This window comes from Molossus molossus, unplaced genomic scaffold (genome assembly GCF_014108415.1).
Source record: "Molossus molossus isolate mMolMol1 unplaced genomic scaffold, mMolMol1.p scaffold_m16_p_3, whole genome shotgun sequence".
In the NCBI taxonomy this organism is placed as follows: Eukaryota; Metazoa; Chordata; class Mammalia; order Chiroptera; family Molossidae; genus Molossus; species Molossus molossus.
In genome coordinates, this window is record NW_023425366.1 from 48624790 (window position 1) to 48652200 (window position 27411).

The following is a 27411-nucleotide window of genomic DNA, read 5'->3' on the forward strand; positions in this document are numbered from 1 at the left end:
TGGGGGTGGATCTCATTTTATGCCCTGACAGTTGCAAGTACTGCAATTCCATTTTAAGATTTAGAAATATTTAAAGGAGTAGTCTTTCAGTGAATAAGGATTGTGCTTTAAGTTCTTATTTCTAAGTATCTCAGGCATGAACTTGCTTAGTAATCAAATCAGTTCCTAGTTATTTGTTTTTTATGTCTTTTGTTTTCCACAAGCAAACATTAATACTAGACATTAGGTTTTCCCCCCTTGAAAACAGCTTTGTTGAGGTACAATTCACATACCATACAATATGCTCATTTAAATGTACAATTCAGGGATTTTTTTTGTATGTTCATAGAGTTGTGCAGACCTCACCACAGTCAATTTTAGAGCAATTTGATCACCTCGAAAGAATCCCTGTGATCATTAGCAGTCACTCCCATTTCCCTCCTGCCTGAGCCCTAAGCAACTAATCTATAGATTTCTGCCTCTGTAGATTTGTTTATTCTGAACATATTAAGTAAATGGGGTCATATAAGCATGTTTCCAAGATTCATACATGTTGTAGCACTCACATATCAGTACTTAATTCCATTTTATGGCTAAGTGGTGGACATTTAGTTGTTCCCACTTTTTGATTATGAATAATACTGCTATGAACATTTCTTTCTTTTAAAATATTTTTTTTTTTTTTATTGATTTTGAAAGAGAGGAAGGGGGGGGGAGAGAGAAACATTGATGAAAGAGAACATAGATTGGCCGCCTCCTGCACGCTCCCCACTGGGGATTTGACCCACAACCTGGGCATGTGCCCTGACTGGCAATTGAACTGGCAACCTCTTGGTGTATGGATCGATGCTTAACCACTGAGCCACACTGGCTGGGCTGCTATGAACATTTCTGTACACGTTTTTGTGTGCACATATATCTTCATTTCTTTTGGGAATGGGATTGCTGGTTCATATGGTAATTCTTTGTTTAACTTTTCAGGGAACCACCAAACTGTTTTCCAGAGTGGCAGCACCATTTACAATTCCACTATTAATGTCTGAGGGTTCCAATTTTTCCACATGCTGGACACTTGTTATCTGTCCTTTTTATTACAGTGGATGGGTATGAAGTAGTATGTCGTTGTGGTTTTGATTTGCATTTCTCTGGTGACTAATGATGTTGAACATCTTTTCATGTGCTTATTGCCCATTTATGTATTTTCTTTGGCAAAATGTCTGTTTAGGTTCATTACCCATTGTTAGATCTGTTTGTCTTTTTATTATTGAATTGTAAGAGTTATTTTTAAATTCCAGGTACATGTATATCTCTTATCAGATATATTACTTTGTAATTATTTTCTCCCATTCTTGATGGTGTACTTTGAAACACAGACATTTTTAATTTTGATGAAGTCTTTTTGAAGTCCAGTTTATTTAATTTTTCTGTAATCACTTATGCTTTTGTTGTTTAAGAAGTCTTTAGACCAAGGTCACGAAGACTTTTGGGATGGGGGGGGTGTTTGTAAGAGTTTATTTGAGCTAAACCAACAACATGTTGAGGAGCAAGATCTCAAATGCTTTCCAAGGTCACAAAGATTTATTTCTATTTTCTTCTGTGGGTTTTATAGCTTTTACTCTTACATTTAGGCCTATGATCCTTTTGAACTTAATTTTTGTGTATGGGTACCAGGAAGAGTTACACTTTAATTCTCTTGCATGTGAATATCTAGTTGTCCCAGCACCTTTGTTGAAAAGGCTCTTCTTTCTTCATTGAATAGTCAGTCTTGGCATCCTTGTTGAAAATCAGTTGACCATACATGTATGGGATTGTCTCTGGATTTTTAGTTGCATTCATTCCATTGTCTGCCCTTATGCTAGTACTACATTGTTTTGATTACTATAGCTGTGTAGTAAGTTTGGGATTAGGAGTGTGAGTTCTCCAATTTTGTTCCTTTTTCAAGATTATTTTGGCTATTCTGGATCCCTTGCACTTCCATATGAATTTTTGGTTTAGCCTATCAATTTTAGACTTTAGGTTTTATAGTGGCAATTTATAAAACTTTCAAAAGATTGCCCGGCTGGTGTGGCTGAGTGGTTGAGCATTGACCCATGAACCAAGAGGTCGTTGGTTTGATTCCCAGTCAGGGCACATGCCCAGGTTGTGGACCAGATCCCCACTGCGGGCATGCAGGAGACGGCCATTTGATGTTCTCTGTCATCGATGTTTCTATCTCTCCCTCTCCTTAAAAATCAATAAAAGAAAAAAAATGAAAAAGAAAAAAAACAAGAAACTTTCAAAAGAATTATTTAAATTGACATTCTTAAAATGTTTTGCATATATTTTGATGTATATTTTGTTTTGGAAGTTGAACTTCTTTCTAAATAGTATATTAACATTTTAAAGTATCTTTTGTCTTTTGTTAACCGAACTTTGAACATAGCCTTGTTTGATGTTTTTGGCTATTATGAATGATACTTCTATAAACATTTTTGTACAAGTTTTGATTATGTACCTTTTTTTGTCTCTCTTAATAGAGGAATAAATTTTGCTATCTGAAATCTATAGCGAATCCCAAGTCTAATTTATATTTCAGTCTTTGCCTTTACTTCACTATTGAGTACAAATAGTTGAAATAGACTGTATTTTATTTTACTTCCAAGACTGGAATTGGGGCTGAAAGCTCTAAATTAGAGCTCAAAAAGCCCTGAAGAAGAGTTAAATGAACAAGGAAAGTCTAGGAACTAAATAACTTTGGAGAATTTGATAGTTGTCTGTTTAAAAATTTAATATTTTAGGATCATTTATAAAATAAGTTTCTAAAATATATTTTTTATTGATTTTTGAGAGAAAGTAAAGAAACATCAATTTGTTGTTCTACTTATTTATGTATTCATTGGTTGATTCTTTTTTTTTTTTTTTTAATCCTCACCCGAGGACATTTTTCGGTATTTTGTTCAGATAGAGTAGGAGGGAGGGAGGGAGGGAGAGAGAGAGAGAGAGAGAGAGAGAGAGAAACATCAATGTGAAAGGGACACATCGAATGGTCGCCACCCACACGACCCAACCAGGGCCGGGGAGAGAGAGAGAGAAACATCAATGTGAAAGGGACACATCGAATGGTCGCCACCCACACGACCCAACCAGGGCCGGGGACAAACTGCAACCGAGGTATGTGCCCTTAGCGGGAACCGAACCCAGGTCTCTCCAGACCGCAGGCCAACGCTCTAACCGCTGAGCCAAACCGGCCAGGGCTCATTGGTTGATTCTTTTTTTTTTTTTTTTTTTTTAAACAAAGTTGTTTTATTTTATTATTATTATTTTTTTTTTTTATCCTCACCCGAGGACATTTTTCCATTTTTTGCTCAGGTAGAGTGGGAGGGAGAGAGAGGAACAGAGAGAGAGAGAGAAACATCGATGTGAAAGGGACACATCGAGTGGCTGCCACCCGCACAACCGACCAGGGCCGGGGACAAACTGCAACCGAGGTACGTGCCCTTAGCGGGAACCGAACCCGGGTCTCTCAGGACCGCAGGCTGACGCTCTAACCGCTGAGCCAAACCGGCCAGGGCTGATTCTTGATTGTGCCCTGACCAGGGATCGATGGGTACCTTTGGTGTATGGAGACGATGCTCTAACCAACTGAACTACTTGGCTAGGGCTTAAAATAATTTCTTAAAATAGAGAACTTACAATTAACTTCATTTTTCATTCTAAATGTTTAAAGTGGCACAGTCAAAACAGAATAAAACTTGTCAGAGTGAGATAAAATTTTAGGTTTGTAACCAAACAACCTATTAATTGATTTTTCTCCTACATAAAAGACAAACCTTTTGTTGTGGCATTTTGTTAGAGGAAAGTTTGAATTGTTCAAACTCTCTTCAAGCTCTTTTGAAAGCAGCACATCCTGCCTTTAAATCTTTAAAGTATAGAATTTCTTAACTAAAAGTATATGCTATGTTACAAATTCTTCTACTTAATACCATACTTTGAAGAGAAAAATGTATTTGAACTTCCTACACAACAGGTGTTTTGTTGCTGATAAGGCAGTTTTTGCCACGAAGTATAGTGCCTTGATAATCAAGTTGAAAATGTTTTTCTTTTTTTATTAGAATTGGAGACCGAAAACCTTAATAGCAGATATTACACCATTGCCTTTAATATATAAAAACAGTTGTTTTTTCAATTAAATAACAAGTTTTTATTTTATTTTATTTTTTGGAGAGAGGGAGAGAGAAACTTTGATGTGAGAGAGAAACATCAAATCGGCTGCCTCCTGCATGCCCCCTAATGAGGATCGAGCCGGACTCAGGAATGTGCTTTGACTCAGAATTGAACCTGTGACCTCTCAGTCCACACTGAGCCACACTGGGCTATAAAAACAGTTGTTAGCTCATCAAAAGATCATATAACTTTAAAAAGATATCAACAATTATTACAGTGAGGAAGTCTCTCTATATGCTGCTTCGTTCTCCAGGTGTTGAGTAACAGTTAATAACCCTTTTGAGATTCCCTTTGTCAGCATTGCACTATAGTTATTCAAATGGCTTTATATTTTTGTATAAATTCAGATTATTAAATTGAGAAATTAAAATTTTTTTAAAGGAATGGATTTTATAGGTGATAATTATTGAAGGGGAAAAATAAGCACAACATACCTGATTAAATACCTTATAAATCTCATTTTGCATAGTAAACCTAATCTATATAAGCTATGAAGCATTTTCCGAAAGACACCAAGTATTCTTGAGCATACATCACATTTTGATAAACTGCCATTTTTACTTAGGTAACTTTTCCCAAAGATTATCTCAGATCAGCACACCAAGAATGAACAGCAGTTATCTTTGGTATTTTTATCCTGAAGTTTTTCCTTATTTCTTTTCCTTATTAATCATACAAGAATTATATTCCATTTGTCTGTTGATTTCACTGGTATTGTCATACTTAACTTTTAAATAAAATTGGAGCACTTGGTTATATATCCAAAATTTGATCTATGATTACATGGATAAACTGGGAGGATTAAAATGTTTTTTCAAAAACCTGCAATTGCTATTAATAGGACATTGGAATGCAAACCATTGTTGTATTTTTGCTTGATTATTTAATCTAAATTTAGTATCTTAGATGAGAGACTAATAACCATATACACACACATGCATACGTTCTTTGGGGTTATTTATCCATATGATCATTTAAAAATATATGTCTTTAGAAAATTAGTTGAAGTGACGATAGAACCCCTGAATATACTCTATTACTTGAAATTTCCAAATACCGTAGTTTGGGGTACCTGCTTAGGATATGATCCCATCAGATGATATACTAAAATTTAAAAAGTGTGTATATATGTATATTTATGTATCTACATTAACAGATTTGTGAAATTTACACAGTTTAGTATTCAAAAGTTACAAAACGAAATGCATGCAAAATATCCTTACTTTTCTCTAGTCATCAAGACCTTTCCAAAGATGATCACTATTACTAACTTCTTAATGTAGCTTTCCAGAGATAGCCTATGTATATACAAGCAAATAATATTCACTAAGTTAAAATGTATAATTGTATAACTGTTAGCCAGTTAGCAATGCCTGAATTGTTTTCAACTGCAACAGGCTATGAAAATGTAAACTACAGATTCATCTAACTAGGTACAAGTAGACTTTACAGGTAGACATCATAAAATTACAATATTTCAGATGGCACTAAATTTTATTATGAGGCCCTTGCATATTTTGGTGGGGGGGTGGGGGTGGAGGGATGGTCATTTTGTATTTTTGCCTTAATCTAGGAGGAATTTGAAAGTGAGAAATTGATACTGATTTAGTCTGCATAAATTCAATTCAGGGGAAGGATTTTAGAACATTGATATGGTAAGGATAAACAATTTACTGCCTGTGTTCTTTTCTAGTCCTACACACTAAATCCTAAATGCTCTAATCCTTTCAGAACTACTTAAATTATTTAGGCTAAGACATGGGAGAACAGGTATACTTTGTATCATCCTGCATGTTTGGCTAGCATAAATCCTTTGGAAGTAGGTTTTTTTGAGTCATGGGGAATCTTCTGAGATTATCTATCCTGATTTCATAATTCTAGAACAATTAATCCTGAGAAATCCACATAGAAATATGGTGTCATGCAGATTTATAAAGGGAATAACAACTTGGCTTTCAGTTTACCTAAATAACAATTAGGTCCACAGAAGTTAGTATGAATTGATTAGATATGGGGAGAAACAAAAACAGCACAACAGCAACTGAGATATATAGTTATATCTATTGATGAAGATGCTAGAGAATGTTGCTGCAATGTCCAGAGTTAGAGAGGATTAAACTGGAAAGTAGTTAGTGAACTGTGTGATGGAGATGAGGCACATGCATGTTTCTTGATGGAACTGCGGGATTAAAAATTATGGAAGATACTGACAAGCATGTTTGCTTGACTTTAGGGAAAAGATAGGAAAGTACAATATAAGTAAAAGCAAATTAATGGTGTTGGGGTCTTAAAACTAACAAGTGTTAGGTTTTAGTTGGATAAAACAGTGAAGATGGTTTTCTCTTTAATTATAACCATTATGATGTAATAGGTAAAACAGAAAAAATACAGAAGTAAAAATTATCTATAGCCTTTCCCTCTAATCTCTTCTAATACTTAGAAATACAAAATTTTAAATGGGTTCTACTATATAGTTTTGTGTCTTAGAATTTTCAAATGATATTATCAAGCATTTTTCTCATGTGAGTAAGTATTCTTGAAAGTATTTTTAGTGACTGCATAGGTTTCCATGGAATAGAAAGGCCATAATTTGTTTAACCACTGCCCCCTTTGGACATTTAGGTTGCTTCTAGTTTTGTTTTTTTCCATTTATGAATTATGAGGACTGGAGATTTAAGTATACAAGATGACAATTTAAGAGGTAGCCTTGAGTGTCTTTGTAAACATAGCTTGAAGAGTTTTTGAGAAAGCTGAAAGTGTTAAGTTTTATTATTTTAATTTTAAAAGTAATCAAAATTACTTTTCATTACAGATTACAGAAAATTTGAAAGATATAAAAATGAATAAAATTATGTCACAACTGCTTGTGTCTGCTATTTTTGTTATTCCATATGTAATAGCTATTTAGATGCTTTAAGGATTTAATTAACTGGGAAGAGGTGAGTTATAATTTAAAAGATTAGGGAGTAGTACCTGAAAGGTGAGAAAAAAATTTTTTTAATATGATAAGATTTATTTCACTTCAGTAAACCAACAAATGTGTTTGACTTGCATCCCTGCACTGAGTAGTTTTGACTGCTAAGCAGTGCTCATTCTACATATTTTAATCACTGTGTTTTGTTTTAGCAATATCTTGTCAATAGTTCTGCAGAATAGTTTCAGTGATCATGTATGAAAAACTGCTTGCATATATGTTATTCTTTTTTTCCTAGCAATTTTCAAGGCAAAAATGATACTGGAAGGTTATCATTGCATATTTATTGAATTCTCATCAAAAGTGTCTAGAAGATTCTTCACTAGAGAGGCCATTCTTCAAAGAAAAAAAGAGTATCTTCAGAATTGGTTAAATGTTTTATTGTGTTTTTCAGAGAAGGCAGATAAAGTGAGACTACATCAGGCCATGTATCAATGTAATACTTTGCAGTGACTTGTCCAAGGTTATCTAATAAATATTGGTTAGAGCTAGAGTAAAAGGAGAATGTAGAGAGGTAGGAAGTGATATTTACTTATTTTTGAAGTGGTCTGGAGTTCAGAGGAAGGTAAGGCATGCTTTTGTTGTTCACATGACAGCACCTTCTGACCTTTCTTTTCCCCCTCTAAAAATATTTTTTTAATTGAAAAAGAAAATAGGTAAAATCAACTTTTTAATTTATACAGTCTACACTCTATCTTATATTTTTCAGCTCTTGGACCCATCAAAATTTTAAAATGTTCTTTGAAAGAGAAGTTTCAAACCATTAACTAAAATCTGTGGGGTTTACCCTGGTGGGGTAGCTCAGTTGGTTAGAGCAACATCCTGATATGCCAAGGTTGTGGGTTTAATCCCTGGTCAGGGCACACACGAAGCAACCAATGAATGCATAAATATGTGGAACAACAAATTGAAGTTTCTCTCTCTCCTATCCTCTTTCTCTAAAATCAATCAATCAAAAAAAATTTTGAATCTGTGGGATTTATAGTGTTGTGGTTTTTCTACTATTACTTTTTGTGGCTCTTAAAACCTAGGTATGTGAGTTCCATTTTAGTTAAAATAGGAATATCATAGCCTTGTTCATAGAGATAGGCATTTTTTCTTCAAGTGGAAATATGTTAGATTGTATTTTATAATCTATTAAATAATTTTAAATATAAAGTTATGTTATAAAATCAAACAGAAAAAGATGCCTTTAGATTTCCAAAATATCTTTGATGATTTATTTAAATTTAATTTGAAATTTCAAGGATGTCTTAGTAGTAGACTATATTAGGCTAGAAAAGATCTGAGCATTTTGAGTGACTTAGAGACCTTACCTATAACTTAATTATCTTTTCAGCTAGTTTCAGTTCAACTGATAATTTAGGTGCAAGACATTATGCATAGTGGACCTCATTTTCATGTTAAAAAGTAACATGTTGCCCTGGCCAGTTTGGCTAGCGGTTAGAGAGTCGGCCTGCGGTCTGGAGAGACTCGGGTTCGGTTCCCGCTAAGGGCACGTACTTCGGTTGCAGTTTGTCCCCGGCCCTGGTTGGTCATGTGGGTGGCAGCCACTCGATGTGTCCCTTCACATCGATGTTTCTCTCTCTCTCTCTCTCCCTTCCTCTCTCTCCCTCCCACTCTATCTGTACAAAAAAATGGAAGAATATCCTCGGGTGAGGATTAAAAAAAAAAAAAGTAACATGTTACTATATGTATGTGAAAAGGAATCTGGACTGATACACAGCAGACTTAACTGCAGTCATCTTAGTTAAATTAGAGTGGTAAGAAGTATGATTCTGGACTTTCATCTTCAAAGAATGGTAAAACCTTTTTTTTTTTTTACCTCATACTAGAAATGATTATACAAAGATTTTTTTTTAACATTTCTTGATATTGAATTATAACACGATTTTATTTGCCCCAGGTCATAGTCAGTAGATGTTCTGTGAAAGTGATACCTCTTTGTAAAGTGCATTAAGATGAGCAGATAAAAGATCCTGTCTTAGTACAAACCTTCATAACAGTTCTCCTTGGGCGAGCAATGGTGCTAGTTTTTGTCGGTTAATACTGCAAGTTTCTCTGCAAGAATTTATTGATTTAGAAAGGATAAAAACATTACTTACTGAAGTTTCTGGACAGTGTTATTGAGCTATATTTTACATGCCATGTAATTCACTCATTTATAGTGTACAATTCAGTGGCTTTTGGTAAAATTCACAGTTTTGGTAATATTTACAACCATCATCACAGTTGATTTAAAAACATTTTCATTACCTCAAAAAGAAATCCTGTGCTTTTTATCCCCTAGATTACCTTCCAGCCCCCCCAAGCAACCCACTAATCTACTTTCTGTCTTTATTTTTCCATTCTGGACTTTACTATGAATGGAATCATACAGTATGTTGTCTTTTGTGACTGGCTTCTTTTTTCCTAGCATAATGTTTTCAGGGTTAATCAATGTTGCATATAGCAGTGTTTTATTCCTTTTATGGCTGAATAATATTCTAGTACAAGGCTATATCACATTTTGTTTATCATTTGTCAGGTGATGGACTTTTGGGTTGTTTCCATCTTTTGGCAATTAAGAATAATGCTGCTTTAAACATTCATATATAGATTTCATTGTGTACATATGAATTTACTTGTGTTGATTAAACTAATGAATTAGCCATCTGAAAAGAGGCTCATCACTGATTAGTAGATACCTATTCTTAATCTGGCTACAGGCATACCTCATTCTACACTTTGCTTTATTGTGCTTCACAGATGTTGTGTTTTTTATAAATTGGAGGCAAATCTCCAGTTTAACAGCATAAAGCTTGTGACTTGCTGTTTTGTTATACTCACTTTATTGTGATGGTCTGGAACCAAACATGCAGTATCTCTGAGGTATTCCTGTATTTGGTTATGGGTTTTGTTTACTTTTTTTGGTGGATGACAGTAATGTTCTAACAACGATTGTGGTGATGTTTGCACAACTCTATAAATATCCTAAAAATTATTACAGTGTACACTTTAAGTGGGTGAATTGAATGGTGTGTGAATTATATCTCAATAAAACTTGTTTAAAAAGGTTAATTAAAAAAATTGAGCAGAAGGGGAAAAAGGCTATTGATAAACAAGATTTTATATCAATAGTTGTATACTTGGGAGAAAATTGCATTTTAAAAGTGCTTGTCATGATAGCTCTTAACTCTTCTATAATGAAGACGTGGCTTATTTATTTTTTTATTAGAAAGTTAATCTATGCTCAATATTCCACTTCCCAGAAATGATTTGCTGTTAATAGTTTGCTGTATATGCCTTTAGATTTTCTTCGTGTACATACAAGGTGGGGCAGAAGACCTAACAGTTGTTCACATGGGAAATAATACAATAATTAATAAATAATAATACAAAATTGAACTGTTTTGCAACTGTAAACCTACTTTTTCCCCACCCTGTATATGCAACATGTTATTTTTTCAGTGAAAATGAAATCCTACTAGGTGTACTATTTGCACCTTCCTTTTTAATTCAATTCAATGTATTATTATTTTTTTTTTACCTAAAAAACAGTATCAGGCCTCCATAGAAGAATGGTTCATTATGTATTCTGCAATCATCTGTTACCAATGAACACAAATAGCAACCTATCCAACTGTTAGGGAAAGCTGACCTTTCTAAATAAATAAGATTTGATCATTCAACTAACAACAACAACAGTAAAAATCTTGCTTATATGTGGAACCTTCCTGTACATTTTTCAACAATTTCCTATAAATCTATAATTATGTCAAACAAAAATTTATTGCTCTTATTAGGAAGAGACCAACTTTCAGAAATTGAGGTAGCAAGAACCAATTTGTTAAAAAAAGACAAAACCAAGCAAAACTACTCTCCAAGAGAAAAAAGGAATCTCCCAACTTCTCTTTTTATTTCTCTTTTCAAACAACCTTGTTGAAGCATATTTTATCTATTACAAAATCTACCCATTTTAAGTGTGCAACTTACTGGTTTTTAGTAACTTTACGAATTGGTGCAACCATAACCATAAATCAGTGTTAGAGTATTTTCATCCTCCCAATAATTAGATATCCCTCATGCTCATATATGCAGTTAGTGTTCTTTTCCACCCTCAGTTCTAGGCAGCCACTAATCCATCCTCTTTCTCTATGGATTTCACTATTCTGGACATTTCATATAATCATACAACATGTGGACTCTTGTGTCTGGCTTCTTTCACTTAGTAAAATGTTTATGAGGTTCATAAAGTAGCATGTTTGTTTTTTTAATTGCTGAATTGTATTACATTTTATGGATACACTTCATTTTGTCTGTCCATTTACTAGCTGATGGTCATTTAGGTTGTTCCCAGCATTAGGTTATTTTTGGCTATTATGAATAATTGTATCTTGCTTTTTTATTCACTGACAATATATCTGAGCAGATTTTTAAAATTAATATTTAAAATCTACAATTTTTTTCTTGCTATAGTCTTTTAAAAAACACTATTTCATTAAGGGTAAACTGTCATTTATTTAACCAGTTAGTGGATGTTTTTGAATTTTCTGATTTTCACGATAATGAACAGCACCTCAGTGAATATTCTTCCACATTTTTTTTGTACATGTGTTTTTGTGATACAGAGCTCTAAAAGTGGAATTCCTCAGTCAAAGGGCATGAACATTTACAGCTTTGTAAAATATTGAAGACCAGAGATATCTTCAGTCGTAATTCTATTTGATAATGAAGGTGTGTTGTCATGTTATTTGTACATTTGTGTATTTTTAGTTAGCCCTCTCTCTCCCTTCCTCCCTGCCACTCTATCTAAAATCAATGGAAAAATATCCTTGGGTGAGGATTTAAAAAAAAAGGAAAATGGTGCCTAGAGTCAGACTCATTACATTTTTTTACTTCAGTAAATGAATGAATTGCAAATAGGAAGAAATGCCAAATGGATTTGTAATCATGCAGAGTATTTATATTTAGTCATTAGTGCCTTTTCAGGCAGGCTTCTTCTGCATCACATCCTTATTAGGATGAAGTTTTCTTTTCTTTCCAAGTGAAGACCTGAAGGATGGAGTAGCTAGTACTTTTCCTAAGGTATACTATATTAATGTTATATTGTATAGTAAGCAAATTAGTAAACCTTATTCCCTGTATTGGGAATTTTAAGTAATATGTTGTTGGGGTATCTGAATATCCCAAATAAAGAGCTTACTCCTTCAAGGACTTCTTTTTTTTTTTAAATCCTCACCCAAGGACATGCTTTTTAAAAAAATTGATTTTAGAGAGAGAGGACGGGAAAGAGATGGAGAGAGAAACCTCAAAGTAAGAGTGAAACATTGATTGAACCCTCAACCTGGGTGCCCTGACTGGAATCAAACCCTTGACCTTTTGGTATATGGGTCGATGCTCTAACCAACTGAGCCACAGCAGCAAAGGCAAGGATTTCTTAATAAGAATTCAGATTTCTGAATGTAATTTAACCTTTTCTTGACTGCTTAATGTTTAAAGTACTATAACAGTGACACAAAATTCTCAGGACCTTGTTGCCCCAATTATAAGATGGTCTCCGTGTTTTTGTCTGAAATAAATTTTTGTTTTTTTCCCTTGTAAGCCTGGTGAATATTATTTCTTCTAATCATCTGTGTGCTGGTTTTAAATAGCCATTCACTTCCAGCTCTTTTCCAGTCTTCTCTTTAACCATGCATAATGCACATTGGGAACCCAGGTACCTGGACTTGTTAGAATTATGAGCAAATGAGAACTATTAGGTCTGTCAGGTGAGAACTTTGGGGCATAAGCACTTCAGACTTTAGATTTAAAAATTTTAGATTTCAGGTTTGTTTTTTTCAGGATTCATATTGTGGAAATTAGTGGATCGTCTAATCATCTGTAATTTCTATTTTATATCAAGAAATGGAATGAATCCCTCAGAGGTTTCAGGCCTGTCATTATTTGTCAGTACTTTTATTTACTAATCTGCATGATATTATTTTTACTTGCTATAGACTAGTGATAATGGTTACTTAAAAAAAAATCCCTATTTTGGCTGAAATGAATTTGCATGCAGAACCCAGGGAAAGTAAAAACTGGAGTTAGATAATAAATTATTTTTCTTTATCTTAAACATGAAAAAATTATAGAAGCCAAATGGATATGTTTGGATTCATAAGCGACCATGCATCTTTTTGAATTCCTGAAAAATGGAAATGGATGTTCAGAATGTTAAGGATATTATTTATATATCTCCCTATGAATATGACATTTTAATTTGTTGTATTTATGGCAAACTAATTACTTAGTATATTAGCTGACGAGTTTATTAGGGATTACTTCAACATAACTGGAAGTTCCTATGTTTCCTGTTTTCAGCAAACTTTGGAAAAATTAAGTTTCAGATTGCATAACACTTGCTTACGATGTTGCTTTTTATTTCCAGTAAATATATTTCATTCTTCATTATTTTATTCTCACTGAAGAGAAATAAAACTGCAAATTGTGAAGAGAGTTATTGAGCTTGATTTATTGAGAGTCTTTCTAAACATTGATCTTTCTAATGTTTTCTTTGCTATGACTAGCTAATTCAGCATTTTTTGGATTAAATAACAGTAAAGGTTTTGTAGGATTGTGTAGTGGTCTGGTTCTGTTAATTTCCTGTTAGTTGAGGACTAACCAAAAGACTGTTATTGCTCTTTTGTTAAAGTTTTATCTACTTTCTCATGTCTTAAATTGCTTAAAGTTTACTGAAAGATTTATATTAGCAATTATAAAGCATCTTGTGGTATTCAATGCTTATATGATTATTAATAATGCTTTATTGACTGAAGGCAAGATTTAGTCATTTTAAAGCACAGAATTTGAATTAAATCAGCAATTTTCAACCTTTTTCATTTCATGGCACACGTAAACTAAAATTTTGTGGCACACCAAAAAATATATATTTTTGCCATTCTGACCAAAAATAAGTTTAATTTTGATTCATTCACACTGGACGGCTTTTTAAAAATGTTTTAATTGATTTTTAAAATTTTTATTTTAGAGAAAGAGGAAGGGAGAAGGAGAGAGAGAGAAACATTGATGAGAGAGAAACACCAATCCTCTGCCTCCTGCATGCCCCCTACCAGGTATCAAGCCTGCAACCTGGGCATGTGCCCTGTCCGGAAATCAAACTGGAGACCTCTTGGTGTATGTTCGACACTCAACCACTGAGCCACTCCAGCCAGACACATTGGATGACTTTTGTTGTGTTGGCTGTTGTTATTTTTTTATTTGACAATCCAAAGAGGGTAGTGCCCCTGGCTAAATAGTCGGGTATTGCATGTTTTAAAAATTCTTGTGGCACATCGGTGTGCCATGGCACACTGGTTGAAAATCACTCAGTTAAATAATTAGGAATCCCTTAAAGCCTGTTTAAGGAATTGAATTTTGGTACTTGGTAATGAATTTAAAGAGGTCTATATTTATCTTTTTAAAATTATGCTGCATATTATTCCTTAATATTTTAGACTTAGTTTCATTAATATACCATTTTGAGTGATTATAGAGTATGCATATGTGTATATATAATAAGTTATAAACTTTATGAAACCTTACAGTAGTCCTTTGATACAGTTTGAAGTCTTACAATGAGTAACAATGGTTAAATTTAGGAAAGATAGCTTACCTGATAGTTAGAACTGCATATTAGTTAATGTTATTAAGTCATTTTGATCTCTCTCTTTTTTTGTTTTGTTAAACTAAAAATCTTTTTAAATTGTAGGGGGAAAAAAATAGTGGCTTTGATGTCCTTTACCATAATATGAAACATGGACAGATATCGACAAAAGAACTAGCAGATTTTGTAAGAGAAAGGTATGTATTTTTAAATGTCATTTAATAATTTATTACAAGTTAAATTTTAGAATATAAATGAGAAAATTTTGATTGTAAAGTAATCAAGTACAGTTGTTAAAAGTATACCATAGTTATACTTTAAAGTAGTGGTTTTCTGTGATCTATACACTGAGGACTAAATAGTGGCTCCAAGTGGCATTGTTAAACTGGTTTACATATCACTGTTTGAAAATATTATCTACATATTTTTCATTAAATGTGCTGGCAAGGTGATATAATAGAAAAATTGAGGAACTTTGAAGGATAAAATATTACCATTTCTTTAAATAAACATGTCAGTAAACAAAACATACTAAAATAACTTGAAAAGATTAAATTTTTTGAACTTGTAGTTTAATTATGTATTATTACAACTTTTATTTTAAAAAAGTTCTGAGTATGTATTTTTAAATTCTGCAAGTTTATAAAATGTGATTGTCTTTAAGACTTTATAATATAATAGTTAATTTAGAAACGATTAAAAATCATTATAATGTGCTTTGATTAAAGTTGTTTGTGGCTGGCCCCACTTGATGACTTTTATATGAATACATTTAAAATATTCACCTTGATAATATAGGGATATATTGCCTTCAGATACTTCATTCTTTATTCTTTCAACAATATATATCCAGTGTCTGCTGTGTGTCAGGCACTCGTCTGAATTCTGGGAATATAGTGGTAAAGATACAACTTCTGCCTTTGTAGAGTTAATTGACTGGTAGGAATCGGAGAATAAACTATTTATGTAACACCAATCCTATTATGGCTTCCACCTCTATACTGGAGCTAGGAGGGAGTCCAAAAGCTCTAAGTACTATGGATAAAGCTATCCCTCTCTGGTTTCTATGTCATCATTGACAGGTGTAGAGGAGAGGACCCAGAAATCTGCATTTCTGGCATGTCCCTTAGCCTGCCTTCTTCCCCATCACTTGCATCACTACAACTAACTACCTTGAGACTATCAAGGCAGTTGTCATTATGCCTTTTACCCTGTTTATGTCAGTAACCATAAGAAGTCCAGGACTCATGGGCCATCTTTTTGCCTAGATTCTAACCCCTTTATAATTCTTTGAGCAGTGAGACTATCCCTTCTTCTGCTCCCTCTTCCCTGCTTTATTTTTCTTCATAAAACTTAAACCATCTGATATAACTGACATTGTATTTATTTATTTGTCTGTCTTAGAGTATAAACCTCATAAGAGCAGGGATTTTTGTGTGTGTCATTTTTGCTTATTACTCCATTTCCTGCACTTGGGAGAGTGCTTGTCCCTTTAGTAGGCCTTCAGTAAAGATTTTTAGAACAATAATTTTTATTTTTCAATTACAGTTGACGTACATTATTATACTAATTTCAGAAGAACACCCCAGTGATTAGACATTAGACATTATATAACTTACAAAGTACCATCCCAATAAATCTCACACCCATACATAATTATTATAATATTGTCTATATACGCTGTGCTGTACTGTACATCCCCATGATTATTCTGTAACAATCCATCCCCTCAACCCCTCTTTCATCTGACAGCCATCAAAATGTTCTCTGTATCTATGAGTCTGTTTCTGTTCCGCTTTTTTTTTTTTTTTAGAGTCAATTGTTGATGTGTATTTATTGCTATTTTATTGTTTATATTATTTATCTTTTTTTTTCTTCTTAAAGAAGACCCTTCAACATTTTATATGATACTGGTTTGATAGTGATGAACTCTTTAGTTTTCTTCCTTGTCTGAGAAGCTGTTTATCTGTTCTTTGATTCTAAATGATAGCTTTGCTGGGTAGAATAATCTTGATTGTAGGTTCTTGCTTTTCATCACTTTGAGCATTTTGTGCCACTCCCTCTGGCCTACAAAGTTTGTGTTGAGAAATCAGCTGCCAATCTTTTTTTTTTTTTCCTTTATTGATTTTTAGAGAGAGAGGAAGGGAGAGGGAGAGAGAGAGAAACATCAATGAGAGAGAACATCGATTAGCTGCTTCCAGCATGCCCTGCACTGGGGATTTGGCGCACAACTTGGGCATGTGTCCTGACCGGGAACTGAATTGGCCACCTCTTGGTGCATGGGTCAGTGCTCAACCACTGAGCCACACTGGCTGGGCCCAGCTGCCAGTCTTGTGGGAGCTCCTTTGTAGGTAACTAGCTGCTTTTCTCTTGGCTGCTTTTAAGATTCTCTCTTTGTCTTTAACCTTTTGCATTTAAATTATGATGTATCTTGGTGTGGGCCTCTTTGGGTTCATCTTGTTTTGGACTCTCTTGCTTCCTGGACTTGTATGTCTATTTCCTTCACCAGGCTATGGAAGTTTTCTGTCATTATTTTTTTAAAAAGAGGTTTCAATTTCGTGCTCTCTCTCTTTTCCTTCTGGCACCTCATGATGCGAATATTGGTACGCTTGAAGTTGGTCCAAAGGTTTCCTACACTATCCTCATTTTTTTGGATTCTTTTTTTTTTTTTTTCCCTGTTCTGATTGGGTGGTTTTTGCTTCCTTATATTACAAATTGCTGATTTGATTCTTGGCTTAATTTCTCGACTGTTAATTCCCTGTAAATTACTCTTCATTTCAGTTAGTTTATCCTTCATTTCTTACTGGTCCTTCTTTATGCTGTTGAAGCTCTAAGTTCATTGAGCATCCTCTAGCCAGTGTTTTGAACTCTGGCTAATGCTGACAGCAGATCCAGTGATGGTAACCTGTCTATCAATAGATCCTTCCACTGGGTTCACAATTTTGATCTGCGCCCCAGACATCTGACGGATCTCATTGATTTTGGCGCCTTGACGCCCGATTATGCAGCCTATCAAATCATTTGGAATGGTGAGTTCATGAGAAGTAGTCTGAGCAGATGCATACAAACCCTAATAGCTTTTCACCTCTGGAGAGCTGGATTCAATGCCACTGAATGCAGTGTTGCCATGGGTCATGGGAAAATGAGACTGTTGCATTGCCAACTGGTGTAGCTTGGTCAAATTTGGCTGTGGAATGGCATACTGTCTTTGAATGATATAGACCTCTAGAGGTGGTCCCTCCAGGTCAGGGTTGAGGCACATGGATGGGTTGGTGTGAGGAAAGCTCGCATTGTTGCTGCCTGTGCTGTACCTGTCCTGACCACCGGAAAGATGACCAGAGAACTGGATGGCTTGGGCCGGAACATATCCCCTGCCACCTGGACATGAGCCCTTGTACTCTCTCCTATTTCCTTGATCTTGTAACCACCTTTCCCAATGAGAGAGCCATACTGACTAGCAGGGACCACCAGCCTCAGGGTGACTGGGGTTCTACTGGCAGCTGTGCTATTGGTTATAGAGCTGCCGATATCCTCTTCTAGTTTGTCAATGATCATAGCAAAGGCTGTGAAGATGGCATTAGTGGGTCCAGCCAAAGTGATAATTCTCTCAGGACAATCCCTTCTCAGATGTTGATAACGTGCACCACTCTCCTTCCACATCTTCTTAACTGATTCTCCTTTTTTTCCAATGATACCGCCAACTTCCTTTCCATGCATAAGTAGCCAGATGGTGAGAGTGGCATTTAATCCACCTTCAATCACACTGATGTCCATGTTGAGCAGTGTTCTGGGGAGCTGGACTTTGAGTAGTCAAGTTTTTGGTCCCTGGTGGTGGGGGAGGTGAAAGCTAGAAACTGTAGGCATGAGACAACTGAGGGGAAAAAGGGAAGGGGGCAGGGGGAGCAGAAAAGGGAAGGGCAGGAGGCGGGGGGAGAGGGGGGACGAACCACAACAATAGGGGCAGGCTGAAAGGCTAGACCCCCCCCCCCCCCAGGCAGGAGGAAGAGGAAGGGAGGAGGTGAAGGAGGAAGAGGGAAAGAGACCCTGGGGGCAGGGGCGGGTAGAGGGCTGCGAGGGCAGGCTACTGGCCAGGCAGGAGAGGGCGCAGGCTGCAGCTACTCCCACTGCTGCCTCTGCTGGTCTGGGACTAGATACTCATATTTCTTGAAAGAGTGAATGAGAAACAGTGAATGAGAAAGAAAGGAAGGAAACAGACACACACACATATACTATGTACTAAGGATTTTGTATACATTATCTCATTTAACTATCAAAACTGATAAGTTATTTATCCTTTTTTGTGTTAAAATGGGGGCCCAAAAAGGTTAAATAATTTCCTAAGTCAGTCATTCAGTCTTTCTTCCTCCCCTCTTCCTTCCTCTCTTCCTTTCAGTAGCTTTATTGAGGTATAATTGACATAGAATATATTGTATGTGTGTGTATATACATATATATTTTTTAATACTCACCCGAGGATTTTTTTTTCCATTTATCCTCAGATAGAGTGAGTGGAAGGGAGAGGGGGAGAGGGAGAGAGAGAGAGAAACATCAGTGGGAGAGAGACACATCAACTGGTCGCCTCTTGCATGACCTCCGACCAGGGCTGGGGACCAAACCACAACTGAGGTACGTGCCCTTGAACAGAATTGAACCCATGACTCTTTGGTATACAGGCCTTCACTCTAACTGCTGAGCCAAACCGGACAGGGCTCCCTTTTTAAAAAATTAATTAATATTTTTGTTACAGATGTTTCTCCTTCCCCCCCCCCAGGCACCCTCCTCCCAGTTCTGTACCCCACTCACAGCATTGTTGCCTATGTCCGTTGGGTTATGCTTATATGCATATAAGTTTTTTGGTTTTTTACCCCCCCTCCCCATCTGCCTCCTCCTAAGTTTGTCAGTTTGAACCGTACTCCTTTCCTTTCCATGTCTGTGACTCTATTTTGTTCATCAGCTTATTTTGTTCACAAATAAGTGAGATCATGTGATATTTTTCTTTCTCTGATTGACTTATTCAGTGAGAATTCTGCTGTGTGTGATGTCTGAGATTTTGTTGCCTACATTTTCTAGGATTTTTATGGTTTCATGGGTGACATTTAAGTCTTTTATCCATTTTGAGATTTTAGTTGTGTATGGTGTAGGTTGGTGGTCTAGTTTAATTTTTTTGCATGTAGTTGTCCAATTTTTCCATCACCATTTATTAAAGAGGCTGTCTTTATTCCAGTGTATGTCTTGTTACCTTTGTCAAATATTAATTGAACATAATGTCTTGGGTCAATTTCCGGGTGCTCTGTTCTGTTCCTTTGATCTATATGTCTGTTCTTGTACCAGTACCAGGCTGTTTTGATTACAGTGGCTTTGTAGTATAACCTAATATCTGGTATTGTGATTTCTCCTATTTTGTTCTTCTTTTTCAAGATTGCTGTGGTTATTTGGGCTCTTTTTTTGTTCTATATAAACTTTTGGAGTATTTGTTATAGTTCTGTGAATATGTTGTTCGTATTTTTTAAAAATATATCTCATTTTTTTTATTATTTTTATTTTTTCTTTATTGATGTTAAAGAGTAAAGTAAGGAAGAAGGAGAGAGAGGTAGAAACATTGATGGGAGAGAACATCAATTGGCTGCTTCCTGCATGTCCGCCACTGGGAATTTGACCCACAAGCTGACTGGGAATCGAACTGGCGACCTTTTGGTGCATGGGTTGATGCTCAACCACTGGGCCACACCGGCTGGACAGTCGTTGGTATTTTAATGAAGATTGTATTGAATCTATAAATTGCTTTGGGTAGTATGGACATTTTAATAATGTTAATTCTTCCAATCCATGAACAAGGTATATGCTTCCACTTTTTTATATCTTCCTCTATTTCTTTTTTTCAATGTCTTCTAGTGTTCTGCAAATAGGTCCTTAACTTCTATGGTTAAATTTATTCCTAGGTATCTTACATTTTTGCCGCAATGGTAAATGGGATTGTTATTTTAGTTTCTCTGTCTGTGAGTTTATTATTGGTGTATAAGAATGCTGTCGATTTCTTGATGTTAATTTTGTATACTGCTACTTTGAACATTTATTTATTAAATCCAGTAGATTTTTGATAGAATCTTCAGGGTTTTCTATGTACAATATCATGTCTTCTGCAGATAATGACAGTTGGATCCTTTTATTTTTTCTTCATATCTAGTTGTTGTGGCTAAGACTTCCAGTACTATGTTAAATAAGAGTGGCAAAAATGGGCATCCCTATCTTGTTCCTGTTCTTAAGGGAAATGGTCACACTGGTTGCCCTGCCCTGCTAATTCCCTGAGGCCCTGCCCCACCCAACTTTCAGGCCCACCCAAGCTGTTGTCAGTTGCTGAACCATAGGATTGGCCTGTCTTGGATCCTGCTTCAGGTTTTCCTAAATTCTTTCAAACAAGCAGCATCTGGTCTCAGATAGCCCCATACCTCTGGTTAAATAATACATAGAAACAAACACAGGGAGGCAGCCAAAATGAGGAGACAAATAAGTCCCAAATGAAAGAACAGAACAAAACTCTAGGAAAAGAACTAAGCAAAATGGAGATAAGCAACCTAACAGATGCTGAGTTCAAAATACTGCTTATAAGGATGCTCAATGAACTTAGTGAGAACCTCAGTGAACTTAGTGAGGGCCTCAAGAACATAAAAAAGGACCAGTCAGAAATGAAGGATGCACAGTCAAATGAAGGAGGCACTAACTGAAATAAAGAATAATTTACACAGATTCAATAGTAGAATAGGTAAAGCCAAGAAACAAACCATTGATTTGGAATATAAAGAAGCAAAAAATACCCAATCAGAACAGCAAAAAGAAAAAAGAATCCAAAAAAACGAGGATAGTGTAAGGAGCCTCTGGGACAACTTCAAGCATGCCAAAATTCGCATCTTGGGGGTGCCAGAAGGAGAAGAGAGAGGACAAGAAATTGAAAACCTATTTGAAACAATAATGGCAGAAAACCTCCCTAGCTTGGTGAAGGAAACAGACATACAAGTCCAGGAAGCACAGAGAGTCCCAAACAAGATGAACCCCAAGGGGCCCACACCAAGACACATCATCATCAAAATGCAAAAGGCTCAAGACAAAGAATCTTAAAAGTAGCAAGAGAAAAGCAGTTAGTTACCTACAAGGGAGTTCCCATAAGACTGTCAGCTGATGTCTCAAAATAAATTTTGCAGGCCAGAAGGGAATGGCCAGAAATATTCAGAGTGATGAAAAGCAAGAACCTACAACCAAGATTACTCTATCCTGCAAAGCTGTCATTTAGAATCAAGGGCAATACAAAGAATTTCCCAGACAAGAAAAAGTTAAAGGAGTTCATCACCACCAAACCATTATTATATGAAAGGTTGAAGGGTCTTTTTGAAGAAAAAGATAAAATATATGAACAGACAAAATGGCAATGAATACATATCTATCAACAATGAAATCTACAAACAAAATGAACAGGCAGGCCCTGGCCAGTTTGGCTCAGCGGTTAGAGCGTCGGCCTGCGGTCCGGAGAGACCCGGGTTCGGTTCCCGCTAAGGGCATGTACCTCAGTTGCAGTTTGTCCCCGGCCCTGGTTGGTCGTGCGGGTGGCAGCCACTCGATGTGTCCCTCACATCGATGTTTCTCTCTCTCTCTCTTCCTCTCTCTCCCTCCCACTCTATCTGTATAAAAAATAGAAAAATGTCCTTGGGTGAGGATAAAAAAAAAACAAATGAACAGGCAGAATAGAAACGTTCTCATAGATACAGAGAACATTTTGTTGGTTGCCAGATGGGAGGGGGTTTGGGGGAATGGGTGAAAAAGGTGAAGGGATTAAGAAGTACAAATTGGTTGCTAGACTGACAAACCTCAAAGGGAAGGGGGTTGGGGGGTGGGAAGAAATAAACCAAAGAATGTATATGCATAACCAGTGGACACAGACAACAGTGTGGGATTGGGGAGGAGGGGTTCAGTGAGGGGAAAATGAGGAACATCTGTTAACACATCAACATTAAAAATAAAATATATATTATATATATGTTGTGTTCAGCAACCTGACAGTTACTGCTTGTTCTGATCATTTATCTGTAGATTCTTTTGGATTTTCTATGTGTACAATTGTCTTGTGCAAAGAATAGTTTTATCTTTTCCTTTCTAATTCTTACACCTTTTATTTCTTTTTCTTGAATTACTGTATTGGCTAATATCTCCAGTGAAATGCTAATAGAAATGGTGATGACAGGCATTCTTGTCTTGTTCCCAGTTTGCCATTTCACTCTCAAATATGATACATATATTCTTTTTTTCCCCCTACTATTTAGCAGATTATGGAGTTTCTTTTTTATAAGGTTTTGTTTTTCTTTTCTCTTTGAAATCATATATTGATGTTGAATTCGGTCCAATACTTTTCCTGCATCTATTGAGATGATATGTTTTTCCTTTCTTTTTTCCTCCCTTGTTGTTAATCTGAATTACTTTGAATTTTGAATATTAAACTACCTTCCTGTTCCTGATATAAACCACATTGGTGGAGATATATTATCCTTTTTATATATTGGTGAATCAGTTTGCAGATTTTTTTTTTTATCCTCACCTGAGGACATTTTTGCATTTATCTTCAGACAGAACAGGAGGGAGAGAGGGAGGAAGAGAGAGAGAGAAGCATCGACATGAGAGAGACACATCGACTGGTTGCCACCCACATAAACCCAACCGGGGCTGGGGACAAATTGCAACTGAGGTATATGCCTTTAGCGGGAACCAAACCTGGGCCTCTCTGGTCCGCAAGCTGATGCTCTTAACAGCTGAGCCAAACCGGCCAGGGCAGTTTGCTGATATTGTGGTAGGATTTTTGCATGTATATTTGTGAGTGAGATAGGCCTGAAAATTTCCTTTCTTTGAATATCTTTGTTAAGTTTTGGTGTCAAGGTTGTTGATCTCATACAGTGAGTTGAGGAATATACCCTATTTTTGTATTTTTTGGAAAACTTTGTGGAAGATTATAGTTTATGTGTTTCATAAAATATGCTAATAAAGCCATCTGTGCTTGGAATTGTAGGAAGGTGTTAAATTACATATTTAATTTCTATAATTGTTATAGGACTATTCAGCCATTTCAGTTCTGTGAGTTTGATAAGATACATTTTAAAGGAATTTTTCCATTTCATCCACATTTGCAAATTTATTGGCAAAAAGTTATTTTCATATCCTTTTATGAACTTTTATTTATTTTTTATTTTTTTAATCCTCACATCGAGTGTTTGCCACCCGTACAACGCAACCTGGGCTGGGGACAAACTGCAACCGAGGTACATGCCCTTAGCAGGAACCAAACCCCGGTCTCTCTGGACCACATGTCGGTGCTTCAACCTCGAGCCAAACCAGCCAGGGCCAGTCTTTATCTTTTAGTTGGGATAGTTAGTTAATTACATTCAGTATAATTACAGATTATTGGGTTTCAAATTTATTGTCTCAGAGGTTGTCAACCTTTTTTTGTAAAGGTCCAGAAAGCAAATATTTTAGGTTTTGTGTGCCATTCAATCTCTGTTGCAGCTATTCAGTTCTACTGTTTTAGTACATAAGCAGCACCCATAGTCAACACACAAACAAATGAACACGACTGTGTTTTAATAAAATTTTATTTACGAAAACAGGCAATGGGTCAGATTTGGCTAATGGTGCTGTGGTTTGCCAACCCCTGTACTATTTTTAGTATTTGTTTTCTATTTATCCAACTTGTTTTATATTTTTTCCTACTCTTTCTTGCCTTTTGGCCTATTTTTTTTTTAAATGTGGTTTCCTCTATTAGCTTAGAAGTAATACCCTTCTCTACTGTTCTCTCACTGGTTATCCTAGAGATTATAACATACTTCCTTGACCTATTAATAATAGGTACTTTTACCGTCTTCCTGAAAATGCAGGAAGCGTGTAACACTGTCACCTCCTAACATATGCCTTACATGCCATTTGTATGTATGTGTGTAACTTTTTAGTATAATTAAAATTTTTTTATTAAAAAAAATTTTTTTTCTTTATTGATTTTAGAGAGGAAGTGAGAGGGAGAGAGAGATAGAAACACTGATGAGAGAGAACATTGATTGGCCGCTTCCTTCATGCCCCCCACTGGGGATCAGGCCCACAACCTGGGCATGTGTCCTGACTGGGAATTGAACTGGTGGCCTCTTGGTGCATGGGTCGATGCTCAGCCACTGAGCCACACCAACTGAACAAAAAGTTTTTCATTTTTAAGAAACGTTTTATTGTGGAAATACATACTTATATGCATGCCATTTTTGTTCTGTATTTCTTTACTTTTTTATAATGGCAAATTTCAAATTTAGTCAAATAGAGAAAATATTATAAACCATTGAATAAGAAACTATAGTTTCAACAATTATTACTGTTTTACCAGCCTTGTTTAAAGCAATTCTCTGGCATCAAATTTTTCCATTTATAAATACTTATGTATGTATCTCTTAACAGCTTAAAGACTTAAAGAATAATAATACTCATCTAACAAAATGAATGATTTAAAAATACATTTTAATATCTAATTCAGCTGATTTGTTTTCAGGTTATATATTTTATTTTTCTCTATTATTTGTATTTTTGTATGGCCATTATTTAGATAGAGTGGGAGGGAGGGTGGGAGAGACAGAGGGAAGGGGGTGGGGGGGGAGAAAGAGAGAGAGAGAAAAGGTAAGAAACATTGATGTGAGAGAGACACATCAATTGCTTGCCTCCTGCACATGCCCCAACAGAGACAGGGATGGAACCTGCAACCCAGGTATGTGTTCTTAACTGAGAATTAAGCCTACCACCTTTCAGTGCACAGATGGATGCTCTAACCATTTATTCACATGGGCCAGGGCTCCCTACCTGATCTTTAACTTTTGTTTTTGTTGAAGAAACCAGATAATTTTTCTATAGAGGGTCCCACATCCTGGAATATGCCAATTGTATATTTATACTTTAATTCAACATTTTCCTTTACCCCTATATTTCTCACAAAAATGGTCATTTAAATCTATCTAGCAGCTTGATCAATTCAATTATATATATATATATATACATATATACATATATACACATATATCTATATATACACACACATATTTTTATTGATATTAGAGAGAGAGAGAAAGGGAGGAAGGGAGAGGGAGAGAGAGAGAGAAACATCAATGAGAGAGTACATCAGTTGGCCACCTCCTGCACGCCCCCAACTGAGGACTTGGCCCATAACCTGGGCATGTGCCCTGACCAGGAATTGAACCAGTGAACTCTTGGTGCATGGGTCAGTGCTCAACCACTGAACCACACCAGCCGGGCCAGTTTTATATTTTGACAGGAATACTTAATAGGTGGTGTGTTGTATACTTCCATAGGTGGCGTATAATACCTAGTTGTATCTGTTTTGTGATAATAGCCACTGATGATCATCACCTAAATCCATTATTTCATGGGGGTTTCATTTAGATTTTTCCTGGGTATAGAATTCTAACTGGTAGATTTAAAAACACAAATGATTTTTTTTTTTTAAATGTGTCTTTACTGATTTTTTTTTTTTAAAGAGGAAGGGAAAGAGAGATAGAAACATCATTTGAGACAACAACATCTTATCAGCTGCCTCTTGCATGCCCCCTACTGGGGATCAAGCTTGCAACCTGGGCATGTGCTCTGACTGGAGATTGAACCGTGACTGCTCAGTCCATGGGACTGATGCTCAATCCACTGGGCCACACCAGTGGTACAACAAATAATTTTTTAAAAATTTATTTATTTTTAAATATGTTTTGATTTTAGAGAGAGAGAAGAAGGAAGAGGGAGAGAGAGAAACATCAATGATTGAGAAACATCAACATAGATCAGCTGCCTCCTACACACCCCTTACTGGGGATTGAGCCCGCAACCCTGCCATATGCCCTGACTGGGAATCCAACTGGCGATGTCCTGGTGCACAGGTTGATGTTCAACCACTGAGCCACACTGGCTGTGCACTTAGGTTTACCACAAAATTGAGAGAGGAAGATACAGAGATTTCCCACAGTATCCCTGCTTCCACGTATGCATTGCCTCCTCCATTATCAATAGCATACACCAGAATGGTACTTTTTTTTTTTAAAACCAAGGACTAACTTACATTGACAGACACATCATAATTACTAAAAGACCATAGTTTACCCTGGGGTTCACTCTTAGTATTGTACATTCTATGGGTTGGACAAATGTAATGAGATGTATCCATCATTATGATGTCATGCAGAGTATTTTCACTGTCCTAGAATCCTCTGTGCTCTATTTTAATGTCTTTATAGTTTTATCTTTCCCAGAATGTCATATAGTTAAATTATGCAATATGTAATAGCCTTCTCAGATTGGCTTCTTTCACTTAGTAATATGTAAGTTCCTTTATATCTTTTCATGGCCTCATAGCTCATTTCTTCTTAGTGTTGAATAATACTCTATTGTCTGGATTTACCTCAATTTATTTATTCATTGACCTAGTGAAGGACATCTTGGTTGCTTTCAAGTTTTGACATTTATGGATATAGCTGCTTTAAACATCCATGTGTAGGTTTTTGTATGACATAAGTTTTTAGCCCCTTTGAGTAGATACCAAGGAACACAATTGCTGGATTATAGG

At 35.8% G+C, this 27411-nt stretch overlaps 1 protein-coding gene and 1 pseudogene across 7 annotated transcripts in view; one reads left to right on the forward strand and one right to left on the reverse strand.

Annotated features, from left to right (window-relative positions):
* The window catches only part of FCHO2 (FCH and mu domain containing endocytic adaptor 2), a 130824-nt gene that overhangs the window by 1012 nt on the left and 102401 nt on the right, over nucleotides 1-27411 (forward strand). For 5 of the 7 annotated variants that reach the window (XM_036279600.1, XM_036279599.1, XM_036279596.1 and 2 more), the window contains exon 2: nucleotides 14886-14977. In XM_036279600.1, coding sequence (XP_036135493.1) covers nucleotides 14886-14977 — 92 coding nt within the window. Of the gene's footprint in view, nucleotides 1-11749; nucleotides 11873-14885; nucleotides 14978-17699; nucleotides 17810-27411 lie in introns of those variants that run through there. The other 2 variants (XM_036279598.1, XM_036279601.1) reach the window with 2 other exon arrangements.
* LOC118641483 lies at nucleotides 17617-18581 on the reverse strand (annotated as a pseudogene).